This window comes from Sturnira hondurensis, unplaced genomic scaffold, assembly GCF_014824575.4.
Source record: "Sturnira hondurensis isolate 20B ecotype Veracruz unplaced genomic scaffold, ASM1482457v3 Scaffold0014854, whole genome shotgun sequence".
Lineage (NCBI taxonomy): Eukaryota > Metazoa > Chordata > Mammalia > Chiroptera > Phyllostomidae > Sturnira > Sturnira hondurensis.
Genome location: NW_028087485.1, coordinates 9,171,432 through 9,184,688, shown reverse-complemented (window position 1 = coordinate 9,184,688; position 13,257 = coordinate 9,171,432). Strand labels below are relative to the sequence as shown.

Sequence of the window (13,257 nt, the reverse complement as noted above, 5' to 3'; positions counted from 1 at the left end):
GGTGGAGCTACATCTCTTATCCTGGCAACACTGACTCGCTACCTCAGGGTCCTGGAGATGGGATCTGTGGCAACAGAAGACACAAAGCCAACAGCAGTCTCAGGACAGTGACCAATAGACCTGAGATCTTAGTGGAGGTCAGCTCCAAACCTTGTCAGCTCTGATCACCACAGTATGGAAAAGTAACATGGTCTGACCCCTTAGCAGACCTGCTGAGGCTGAGGGAACTCAGAAAGACTTGGTTCCTTCATCAATAGTTTCTACTCAATAGGGTCATTGTAAAGGTGGAGGGCAGATAAATGGTAATAAAAATACAATAAAAAAGGAAATTTTTAAAAAAGAAATAATAAGATAATACAAGGAAAACACTTAGAATGGTGCCTGGCACAAAATAAGCACCAAGTAAATAGTGGCTATTAATATAAATTTTATCAATAATAACAATATGACACAGGTGAACTAAATGGGCACACAGAAGAGGCTAAGCTAAAGCTTGGATGAAAGGTCCCATTTGTGTCTAAAAACTCAATACATTAACTGCATGAAAAAGAATGAAACTGCGTGATGGACATGAGGTGTTTGGAGGAAGCACGGATTTTTAAATTTTTATTTTTGCTTATTTGCCATAAAATAGATAGATGGTAGTTCATGATACTGTGATCACTATTTTTGTATATATTTGAAATTCTCATTAAAAGTTTTATAATAGCATCCAAGAAGGAAACAATTTTAATTAATAATCTGACATAAATTGACATCACAAATTATGGCTCATAACAATAAATGACAGCAAATGGCAATTGTATATTTTCTTGAAAGCAATTAATTTTGAAGAAAAAAAATACATTACTATTCCAGAAGCAAGCACACCTCCCTTCTGATACGCCAAGGTGATCGGACTGATAAGATGTCGTCCCTCTTCTGGAAAAGAAAAAGGATGTGAAATCAATGACACAAAAGTGCAATACAAAGTACTTCATCTCATTTGATTTCTGAGCACTGTTCATTTCTTCGTAATCCTTTTTTTCTAAAAACCAACTCTATATTAGAACATGTGCCATGGTGCCTCCCAAGCATGACTAGTAAAAGCTGCTTAGCAATGATTACTGATGTAAATCACACAAGTCTTTTTAAGGTCAGTATCATCAGATCTGTGTAACTAACATTGTAGTAACAGTTAGCAAATATATATATGAAAATATACTTATATATGTATTTTATATACACTCTTATATATTTATATTTAAATGTAACATATTTGGTATATAATATATAGTAAATATAAAATGCAAATACATAAAATATAAATTAAGTGTAATATATATTTAATAACATATTATTAAATATTATATATAACAATATGCCGTGCACTGATTAATATTATTTACTATATTATACATTTGATATATAATATATTATATATAATATGTCAATACATGTTTAATAATATATTTTATATATGTAAAATTATGTATAAATAATTTTTAGAAAAAGATTGTGAGAGATTTTAAGATGCCAAGGGAAAAACCTGTATTATTATCATCAAGCTGTATACTTAAGATCTGAACATTTTATGGTATATAAATTTATGCCTCAGTAAATAAAACACAGTGGATAAAAGGAAGAAAAAGTTCTATAAGAGCATCGTTCATTGTTGTTTAACCACAGTAGTCCCGATGTGTCCCCCATTGCTCTCCCCTGCCCTGCCCTCCATTCCCCCTCCCTCAGTCAATCCCCACCCCGCTGCCCATTACCATGGCTCCTTTATACACGTTCCTTGACTAGACTCTTCCCCCTCTTTCCCCTGTTTTCCCTCTCCCCTCCCTTCTCGTCACTTATTAATAAAATATTGGCCTTGGATGTTGTATACTTGAAACTAATATAATAGTATATGCTAATTATATGTCAATAAAAATATATTGTCCTTGAAGGAAAACAACAAAAGCATTTATCACTTGTTATGTAGAAAAACCATGAGAACTTCAAGATCAAAAGTTCAGATGGCATCCATCAAATTATTTGTTTACTGCATAATTAGGTGCTTGGCATTTTTCCAGATACTAAGAAGGATACTGTCCTTTCCTTTAAGGACTGTTCGCCTCCCAGCAGCCTCTTCTTTCCCAGTCCAGCTGCTAGGAGAGTCCAGCTTCTTTTGACTCCTCCCCTAGTCTAGGGGCCTGCTGCTGACAGCCACCCGCTTCCAGGATCTTCTTTTCTTGAACAAAGGCTGAATTAACCTCCTCAAGCACAAACCCAGATGTGGTCCAGCCCCATCCAGGAATGTTTGATGCCTGTCCCCTGTCAGTTGAACGAACTATAAACATGTTAGCTTACATTGAAGGCAAATGCGGTCTACATGACTTTTTGTTCCCCTCTGTCCCTGTGTAAAACCTGATGCTCCATACAAACTGTACCACTTTTTGTATCTCCACCTACCCCATGCTTTTTTCCCTATATAGATACCATTGCCAAAAAGTCTACCTACTCTTATCGCTGTCTGTGAACCCATCCTTCAAAGGTCATTTCAAATGCCACCTTCAAAGTAACCTAACTTGGTCTGTTTCCTCCTTCGAATTCCCACAGACTTGGTGAAGTCCTCCCTTAGTGAAATCATCCTATTCTACCTGATTGTAATTAAATGACTAGTTGTCATATTCTCTTTAATAAAACAGAAATCGACTTCCGCCAAGATGGAGGCATAGGTGGAAACACTGTGCCTTCTCCCACAACCAAGTTTGAATACAACTAAGGTTTGGAGAAACAAAGGCACAGCCAAAGGACAGAAAATTGAATTATACAGAAGTCCGACTACATCTAACCTTTCAACCTGGACGGTAAGAGGGGCGGAGCCAGCAGCGAGCAGGGTCAGGCAGGACAGATCCCCCGACCTAGGTGCGCAGGCAGCCCGGAACCAGTTGGGGTGCGGGATAGACTGACCTCGGTCGCACATTCACCCACTGTGGGATGGACCCCGCGGGACCCGGGGGGTGAGGGCTGGCGGCGGTGGCACACTCGTGTGCAGTGGGCCCGGTGACAGTGGCAGCTGCAGCACCAGTGGGGGCTGCGGCGGCAGGCACAGGGGGGACGCCATAGTTCCTCTTTGACCCCGCCCCCACATACAGCATCACAACCCAGGGACTTAGTTGCCCTGCTCTGGTGAACACCTTAGGGCTCCGATCCTGCTATGGAACAGGCACAAACAGCCCAAAAGATGGCACAAGAAGAACTCCAAGTTCCAGAGCCGATAACTCTCAGCGACCGAGAAATTGCCAGCCTCTCAGAAGCACAATTCAAGACACTATTTATCAGGATGCTCACAGAACTGGTTGATCATAGTCACAAATTAGAGGAACATATGAAGGCTAAACTAATTGAAATGAAGGGAAATGTCGAGGAAACCAATAGTGATGGAAAGGAAACTGGGACTCAAATCAATGGAATGGACCAGAAGCAAGAACAAAACATCCCACCAGAAAGGAATGAAGAAATGAGAATTCAAAAAAATGAGGAGAAGCTTAGGAACCTCCAGGACATCTTTAAATGTTCCAACATCTGGATTATAGGGGTACCAGAAGGGGGAAAGAAACAGCCACGAGTGGAAAACTTATTTGAACAAATAATAAAGGAGAACTTCCCCAGTCTGGCAAAGGAAATAGACTTCCAGGAAATCCAGGAAGCTCAGAGAGTCCCAAAGAAGTTGGACCCAGGAAGGAACACACCAAGGCACATCATAATTACATTAGCCAAGACTAAAATGAAGGAGAGAATCCCAGAAGCAGCAAGAGATAAGGGGACAGTCACCTACAAAGGAGTACCCATCAGACTGTCAGCAGATTTCTCAAAAGAGAGCTTACAGGCAAGAAGGGGCTGGAAAGAAGTATTCCAAGTCATGAAATCCAAAGACCTACAGCCAAGATTGCTCTATCCAGCAAAACTTTCATTTAGAATGGAAGGACAGATAAAGTGCTTCTCAGATAAGGGCAAGTTCAAGGAGTTCATCATCACCAAGCCCTTATTAAATGAAATGCTAAAGGGACTTATATAAGAAAAAGATGAAAAATATGAACCGTGAAAGGACAGCAAACTCACAGTTATTAACAACCACACCTAAAATAAAAGCAAACCAAGAGGACAGCTAGATCAGGAGTGGAACCATAGAAATGAAGAACACATGGAGGGTTAGCAATAGGGGAGTTGGAGGAGGAGAAGGGGGAGAAGGCACAGAAAATAGCATAGACAGTAGGTAGAAAATAGATACAGGGGAGGGCAAGGATAGTGGGGGAAATATAGAATCTAAAGAACTTGAGATACGTGGTTATAAACTAAGGGGGGGAGAATGGTGGGGGAGGGAGTGTGCGGGTGGAGGGGAATGAAGAGGGGAGAATAGAACAACTGTAATGGTATAATCAATAAAATATATTTTTTTTAAAAAACAGAAATCACGTGAAAGTAGAGATTATGAGATTAAATATTTGCTGTCTATGTCAACTCTGAAGCATTTTGCTTCATGCTTAGTGCTTAGTCTTACATATGTGATTAGATAAACATCTATTTTGGAAGTATTATGAAAACTATTAGAAATAGTGTACAGCAGGAAATAGCTTACATGTCCAACTACACATGATTAGGCCCTAGATTGGGTATAATATACTCCAAGTGTGACAGGAGTTTGGAAATGAGAAACATTGTTTTATAATTCATTTTACACATACATGCAGGCATGAATTTACTGTGTAGAAATCTCTGGGATTAAATTTTGGAGCCAAAGGCTAAGTGACACACACTTCCTGACTTCAGAGAGTTGGTGACTAGTGGGGAAGACAGACACACACACACGAGGTACCACGATGGCACAGGGTGCGGCTCTGAGAAAGCACTCAGTCTAAAGGAACTCCAGACCAGGCACCTAGCTGTGCCTGAAGGTGGGGATGAGAGCGCGGAAGACTCCACAGAGGACAATTTCACAGGTACATAAGGAAGAGAGGGACATCCCAGACAAAAGTAACTGCAAACAGCAGAAGGCAGAAGTTAGGCAGAGGGCAAGAATGAGAAAAACTAAAAAGTCTCAAGTGGGAGTAAGTGACATTGGAAATGCAGGCCAGAAAAAAGGGTTTACTCTTTGGAAAGCTGCAGATGGCATCGTGGATGTGAGATTGGAGAGTGAACAAAGCCTGGAGGGCATAGGGGAAAGTAAAGGGAAGTTGCATCTAACCGTCTCAGTTGTGTCAGTGGGGTGAGAGTCAGAGGATGGGAGAGGGTGTGGGGGAGGGACACTGCCACTGGTGGTCACTTGCTGTAGGCAGTAGTGTTTGAGCTGGGTACTGGCGAGTTCAGAGAGCAGAGTGGCAAGGGAGTGAGCTGGAAGGCACGCCTGTGGAACGATGGGAAGGACCGATGTCCAGACAGGGGACTTGTACTGGGGAGTAGCAGGAACTAACACTAAATAGAAGAGGTAAGACCAGAATAGAGAGGGCTTGAAAGCAAGGTGGAGTAATCCTTGAGTTACAAGTTAAAAACAGTCCTCAAGAAGGGCAGTTCGGCAGGAAAGAGCTGCCTGGTTTGAGCCAGCTGTTGGTGAAGGTCAGTGAAGTTGGTCTTAAGGTTGCTGCCAAAGTCAAGGTGTGAAGTGATAAGAGCAACAGGAATGGAGAGTGCAATGGGCAGGTTTGGGATGTGCCGTGGCAAAGTTCCCTTCTCAGAGGGTCTATTCCTAGCCCCTCCTGCGTCACAGGCCCAACTGTGGCCAGAGCTGATGGGACTAGGAAAGGACACCAGATCTAAAGAGAATACTGACCATGTTCTCTTGGAAATTCTAGCCATTTAACATAAAGGTAATTTTCAAGATGGCAGTTGGACTTAGAAGACCATCACAGAAAAGGGGTTGAGAGGACAGAGGACAGGAAAGAACATATTAGCTTATAAACAGAACGGGCATATGTGTGGGAGAGGATACAGCGTAGTAGCTAAGAATTTGGACTCTGCAGTTTCATAGCCTGGCTCAGGTTTCAGCTCCACAGGTTGCTAGTTACAGGAATTCAGGCACGTTTGTTAACTTCTCAGTGCCTCCATTTCCTCCTCTACGTCATGGAGATGAAAATGTATCTCCTTGTAAAGCTGTTTTGAGGATTACATGAATTTTAGATTAGGATTTATATAATCTACTAGGAATCCTATAGGTTATAGGATTACTGCATTACAGAGTGTTAGCAGAATGTCTGGAGCATGTAACATTTAAGAAACATGAGGTAGCTAGAAGGTCTAGGACTACAGGATAAAGGAGAAGAAGGAATCAAAGATGTCTCTAAGAAAGAGAAACAAAAAAAAAGAGAGAAACATAGAAAATAAAACATTCATCTTCAAGCGCAAAACCATCACCAATGGTTGTGCACTTCTGGGAATGTAAAGCACAGTCGTTTCTCACCCATTGACGGTGTGTCTTCTGTCTTATCAAGCACAGTCACTTTCAAGGTTTCTCCACTAATCACTAGAAGATGACCCTCTTCACAGCCAACATAGAGGTCACTTGTTGGAGTCCAGCAGTGCATAGTTGGGTGCAGCGAAGGGTACAGGTCATCTTTCGGCTTCAGGGAAAGATTAGAAACCTTGTATTATGGTAACAACTATGGCCTAAAAACCAGAGAAATACCTACTGAAACAATTTCCAAGAGGAAATAAGTATGTACATACGTACACTCATTGGCTCCACCAATTGCTAAGATCTAACTGAACTCCTTTCTTTCTCCACTTCTCTACATTTTAATTCACTAGAAAAAATAAGCCATTCTTGCCAACGCATTCAGGGTTCTAGTGTCACAGGTTTCCATGAGGTTTTTTAAAGATTTTATTTATTTATCTTTAGAGGGGAAGGGAAGGAGAGAGGGAAATATCAATGTCTGGTTGTCTTTCGTGAGTCCCTTGCTGGGAACTGGCCTGCAACCCAGGCATGTGCCCTGACTGGGAATCGAACCCCGGTTGTTTGGTTCGCAGGCTCTCGATCAATCCACTGAGCTACACCAGCCGGGGTCCATGAGTTTTCATTAATAACATCTATACTGTTTCCTGGTGGACATTTTTTGTATCTCGAATCTAGAAAAGTCATCGCCTATCTACAACCTCTTTTTGAGGAAGATTTTTATAACGTTTCTCCATCCTGCTTCTGCAGGGGGCATGGATATGATTTTCCTGGGCAGCAATGGAGAGGTCTACCTAGATGGGTCCCCTTGAGAGGGTCCCCTGTTTAGTTAGCTTTCGTGGCAAATGAGGAGAGGACTCCTTGTATGATTCTGGTGGCCTGTCCAATTCGGTTTGTGAAACACCCTACATGACTTGATTTTATGGAAAATGTAAAGTAAAATGCACAGGATCTATGGGATGTACCTAGAAAAAAAGCTGGCTTTGGAGACTAAAAAATAATATGGGCCAAGGATGTAAAATAAAATTTTGCCTATAAAGGAATGTTTTAGGCTTTGTGGACTGCATTGCTCTCTGTATCACCACATACCCACCCCCCCCTTTTTAAAACAACCCTTAAAAAAGTATGAAAAACATTCGTAGCTCGGGGCCACAAAAAAGCACATCATAGTCTGTTGATTGCTGCGTACACAGTAATACCTCAGTATTATGCCTCCTGCAGCCTTAAATACTTGTGACCAGCAGAGCAGAGGGTGCACCCCCACCTTTTTGTATGGACAGAGCAGGTCTCCTTGTTAGCCTAGGACCACCTGCTCTCTTTCCTGGAGGTCAAGGTAGTTGTAACAGCAGTTTTGGGCACATCCCCCCGCCTCCCCCGTCCCAGGACTAATTGAGATTGTGAACTCAGGATATCACAACACGGCATTCCTTCCTTTCTATTTAAACAAATCAAACATAGGGACCTTAAACTTGTTTGTTTTCATTTGTATGGAGATCAGAAGGTTTAATATTTTTCTGAGCTTTTTGTTTTGCTATACTATTATTTGGAATTGCATTAGCTACAACATATCTTTGTTTTCTTTAAACATCCTTACACCCACAGGAATAGAAAACATTTTTAATGAGCCATTAGCCAAATTACCAGGATGCTAAATTCCTTGAGAGTTCCATGTTTATTTCATTCATTTATTCATTCATCTAACAAATATTTATTGGATACTCATGGCACCCCAAGCACAGGAATGCGGCAATGCGCAAAACACAGAAAAGTCCCTGCAGTCATACATCCTGGTGAGGGGGAACAGAGTGAAATAAGTAAGTTCAATATACGGACGGCTATGTGTTGCAAAGGGCTGTGGGTGAGTTGGACCTGGCTCCACAGTTGGGGACACTTCACACCCACACAGTGATTCTTCTACTCAGAACTCCCCAGTGTATACAAGTCACCTTTCTAATAAATACTCAATTAATGGAATAAAATATCATATGTTGCTCTTTTAATTGAGGAAAGGCTTGTCATTTTAAGGTAAAGCAGGTGTGACATTGTCAAAGTAACTATTTCTCCTAAATTCTCAACTTATATAAATTTGTTCTATAATTGATATTCAACAGACATCTGTTGGCTTTTGGTTACATACCAGGCATTGCACCAAGATGTAAGGAATCGCTCTGCTCAAGAGGAGAGCTGCCTATTGAGGGAGGAACAGGTATTAACAAATACGAGACTCAGAAAATATGGTGGGTTATGGGAGAGGAGTGTGTGTAACCACAGGGTGGGCAAAAGTAGAGTTAGGGTGTGAATACATGAAACAGTTTATTCTTGTGTTATTTTAAATTAATTCTTATATTGTTTTCCATACAAACAACTGTAAACCTATTTCTGCCCACCCCTGTATTGCATGGGCATCCATAAGAAAGCAATTGGGCCCTGGCTGGTGTAGCTCAGTGGACTGAGTGCAGGCCTGCGAACCACATGATCGCGGTTCAATTCCCAGTCAGGGCACGTGCCTGGGTTGCAGGCCAGTTCCCAGCAGGGAACACACGAAAGGCAACCATACATTGATATTTCCCTCTCTCCTTCCCTTCCCCTCTAAAGATAAATAAATAAAATCTTAAAAAAAGAGAAAGCAATTGGATCTCGGCGGGGTGAAGGAAGTGTAGGGAAAGAGAATTCTCATTTGGGATGGACTTTGAGACGTGAGCAAGGCAGAAATCATATATAAAAACAATTACGATAATTTTTAAAAGAATAGATTGACTCTGGTTGTATAATTGGTCTATCTCATGCCCTCATGCTCGTAGATTGTTAGAAAATAAAACTTGAATAACAATCTGGCCATCCAGTGGGACAAAGGGACAAAACCAAATGGGTTGAACTGCTACTCATTAATGACATTTGTGTGGTGCCTGAGATTTGACTCACAGAAAAGAATTACTCACCAACCACTACTATTTAAGTCTTTTTGGTTGTCTTGATGACATATAACCTTAGACTATAAATCACAAAAAGACAGACTCTACCTGGTACCACAATGGGCTTAAAATCTTAAGAACACACGTGTCTGGTCCTCACAGAACCAGTGAATCTGTGCACACGCAACAGAAGGTAGGGGTTAAAACCTGCAATCTCCTGGGTGGGTATGTTAAACTAGTATGATGTGTGACTTTTCTTACTTTAAGATAAATCCTGCCTTGTTTTCCTGTTACTTCCTTCCATTAAAAAATGTTTTCTGTGCCAAACATAGTTTTTTATTGATTGATTTCAGAGAGAGGGGAGGAGGGAGAGAGACAGAGAAAGAAAGAGAGAGAAACATCAGTGTGAGAGAGGAACATTGATGGGTTGTCCCCATATGCGCCATGATCAGGGATTGGACCCACAACCTAAGTACTGAATAAATTGAACCCGTGACCTTTGTGTGTGGACGATGCTCCAACCGACTGAGACACATCTGCCAGAGAACAGTGTGCCATTTAAAAAGTAAATGCGATATTATATGGATTATGTGAGTAGAAAAGATCATTTTTAATTCTGGAAATTTTGAGACTTGTAAAAGAAAAGGTATAGATAGTATTTTAAAATGTTTGTTGACAACACCACCTCCTTGTTTAATCCTCTGGAATCATGATTCAAACATTTTGGTCACTTGAAGACCAAACATGAAAAACTTGAGTCCAACTTAATCTTGCTTTACAAAATGTAAGCACCTGAGTAGGTTTCAGAATACTTGAGTTTATAAAAGAGATTCGTATTTAGCAACTTATTTTCTTAAGGTAGGTGGGAAAAGGGAACTGGACACTTGAGATTAAATTAATTATTTGGGATCCAGTTTCTAGCCAGATAACATCTGCCTTGGATTGCCCCATGCTACTACTAGGTACGTTTCTAATGCCCTAAATAGGCTGTGAAACATGATGCAGGCCTATTTAAGGGCCTATAATGGGCCCTTCTATTATTAGCTACAAGAGATATAACGAGAGCATTCAGTGTTTGTAATTTTGTAAAAATACACAGCTTGTCAATTTCTAAGACTCTTATATAGACTGAGTCATTACTGATTTCTTTGCCACTGGTACCCAGGTTGCAAAAAAATGCCACTCAAAGGAATGAATAGAATCAAGACATCTGAGCTCTATTTTATGCTTTCACTCATTGTATAGACATTAATTAATGTTTTAGCCATTTTCTCACCTTCTTTATCTATAAAATAAAGAAATAAATACTGGGAAAATTATCTTCCTATTTACATGCAAAGTACATGACTTTATTACTATTCCCTGTATGATTTGTCAAACTTTAACATTAAATTTCTGTTCTCAGGAAAAGGTAAAAATGTGCTGAGTACAAAAGTCCTAGGATACAAAGGTGTCTGCATAACTATGAGCATTTTTAAAATTGTAAGTCCACATTTAAATATTGAAGGAAGGCATTCCTATAGCATTTTTCAAATGACAAGGACAATTGCCTGAAATGTAAATGTTTTAGGTAGGGTTTGTCATGTTGGTGCACAATGTGAAAGATGAGGCCTCCTCCAGAAAACAAAGATTTGAGATAGTTCACAGTTTGGAGTCCTGGAATCAAATACTAAACACAGAAACTATTTTGAAAGCTGTAAACCCTGATGGCTGATCTGTTTGTGTTTACTTGCTGCCCTACTGTGGTTAGTGTGGTTGCATTCCCAAGGCTCAGATCTGTGCTATTAAAAGGAATCAGTCATCTTCTGTAGTCTAAAGGTGAGTCATTGTCATCCTTTAGAAGAAGCAGAAAGAGCATACAATCTTTCTTCTTGCTTGCCAGAACTTATTTTTAATAACCCACCACACTGAATTGTTTTTAGCACTAGCGTGACGCAGGCTGGAGAGGCTTGGCATCAAACTCCTCCTCACCTTCACCCCAAAGGCACGGCCTGTGCTGTCTGCTCTTTTCCTCCCTCTCAAACATCATCCCCTGCTTTTCGGGCTCTCCTCATTGACTGCGCTCCAGCTATATGGGCTTTTTCTCAGCTCCTCAAACACACTGAATTACCTCCTTCCCCTAGGATCTTTGTATGTGCACTTCCCCCTCTTCCTAACACTCTTTACCCTGCTGGTAGCATGGCCTCTTGGGCCTTAAAGTCTCACCTTACGTGTCATCTCCCCAAAGGCCAGACCAGCATATGTCAGTCTTGTCCTTACCTCCATCCCCCATTTAGCCTGTTCAAACAATTATCTTATTTTGCAACGACGTAACACATTTCCTGACTTTGGGTATTGTTGCTCTGTCTTCCTGATAGAGTGTAAACTCCAACAGGCAGGGATTATGATGCCCCTTTGGTCACCATGTGACCCCATTGCCTAAAACAGTGCCTGCTACATGGGAGGAGCTTGACAGATTTGCTGAGTGAATACATGAATGAATGAATGAATGAGAGTGCAACTGCTGACAAACTCCCTTTTGGAACTTCTGTTGTTTTCCACCCTCTGTCTCTTCCCTGGACCTGCTCCTACGCTGTGTCTGTTCCTTCTCACACCCATCTTCCCCCACTGCATCCCCCCCACCACTGGGTCTCCCCTTTGGCTGTCTTCCCTGACACCCCTTCTCTCCTTTTCATCACACCCCTCCCCTCGGGGCTTCCACTGCCCCGTGTCTGTGGGAATGACTCTGACAGTCCGTGTCTGCAGCTCTGACTTTTCCCTAAGTGAGTCACTTTGCCAACTGGTACCCCACGTCTCCACCCGGAGGCCTTCCCAGCACCCCAAATTCAGTATATTCCCAAACTGAAATCACATCTGCACTCCCTGTTTTAGTTAGCAGTGCCATTGTCTTCCCAGTCACCCCAAAACTCAAAACTCCAGCATCTTCATCTCTCAGGGTCTCCAGGCTAATTGGTGTCAAAACCCAGGATGGTTCTCCCTACCCTGCACGCCTCATGGGGTGACTGTGTGAAGGCAAACCAGAGGACATGCCAGGCAATTACCCGGAAAGTCTCAGCCTCTTCACCTACTAGCCTGGCAATGGCTGACAGTGGGAGGACAGGTCCATAGATGAGATCCCTGGGCAACGAGTTGGGGAAAATTAAGTCTTTTTCATCAAAAAATGACCCATCTTCCATAGGTAGTTTCGCTGACCTGTAGAAGAAACATCAGAATAATCATATTAACAGAAACTAGTCATTGATGTAATTGCTGCTTACTGGCGGGGAGCTGTTATAACACAAAAAACCAATAAAATAAAACAGTTAAGGGCCAATATTAGACTTTAAAATATAAATCATAAAAAGATAGGTAATGTTCAGCTACAAATGAAATAACAGGGATTTCCAAAAATTTTCAAAGTTAACATCCAAGTAGGATCGTAAATCTGAATGTTGGTGGGGTCAGGCAGGTTCCATGTGGCAAGGTGGCCACCGTGACAAGTGGGCAATTGTTTTCCCTCCTACAGGGAGCAGGCGCCACGCAGTTCCAGCCAACAGGGCTTGGTGACATGTGAGAATTCTGGTCCCGAAATTTCGAGAGAATGTACCTAATCTGGATACTCATGAGAAATCTCCCAAATTTTAAGTGCTGGCAACCAATTCAAATAAAAAACACTGGGTCAAAACAAACATATGTATAGGTTGTATTAAGCTGCTTCTGTGACCTGTGATATCAAGAATTCATTTCAAATTTACCATATACCTACTTTTAACTCATAATATAGCTATCAAGATAAATTTGGAGAATTCATGGCTTTACACACTACATAAAAAATTCCTTGGTTATATTTTATGAATGATGGATAGTTTTGTAAAATGGTCATGCAAAATTAGTACCTACTATTCAAAGGTAAAGCTTAAGTATTTTAAAATCCTGCTTCCTTTCTGAACTGGA

At 41.2% G+C, this 13,257-nt stretch overlaps 1 protein-coding gene across 4 annotated transcripts in view; it reads right to left on the bottom strand.

Annotated features, from left to right (window-relative positions):
• The window catches only part of CFAP43 (cilia and flagella associated protein 43), an 85,151-nt gene that overhangs the window by 58,590 nt on the left and 13,304 nt on the right, over positions 1 to 13,257 (bottom strand). For all 4 annotated transcript variants that reach the window (XM_037063988.1, XM_037063993.1, XM_037063991.1 and 1 more), the window contains exons 5-7: positions 12,366 to 12,516; positions 6,422 to 6,581; positions 851 to 918 (exon numbers count right to left, since the gene is read on the bottom strand). In XM_037063988.1, coding sequence (XP_036919883.1) covers positions 851 to 918; positions 6,422 to 6,581; positions 12,366 to 12,516 — 379 coding nt within the window. The remainder of the gene's footprint in view (positions 1 to 850; positions 919 to 6,421; positions 6,582 to 12,365; positions 12,517 to 13,257) is intronic.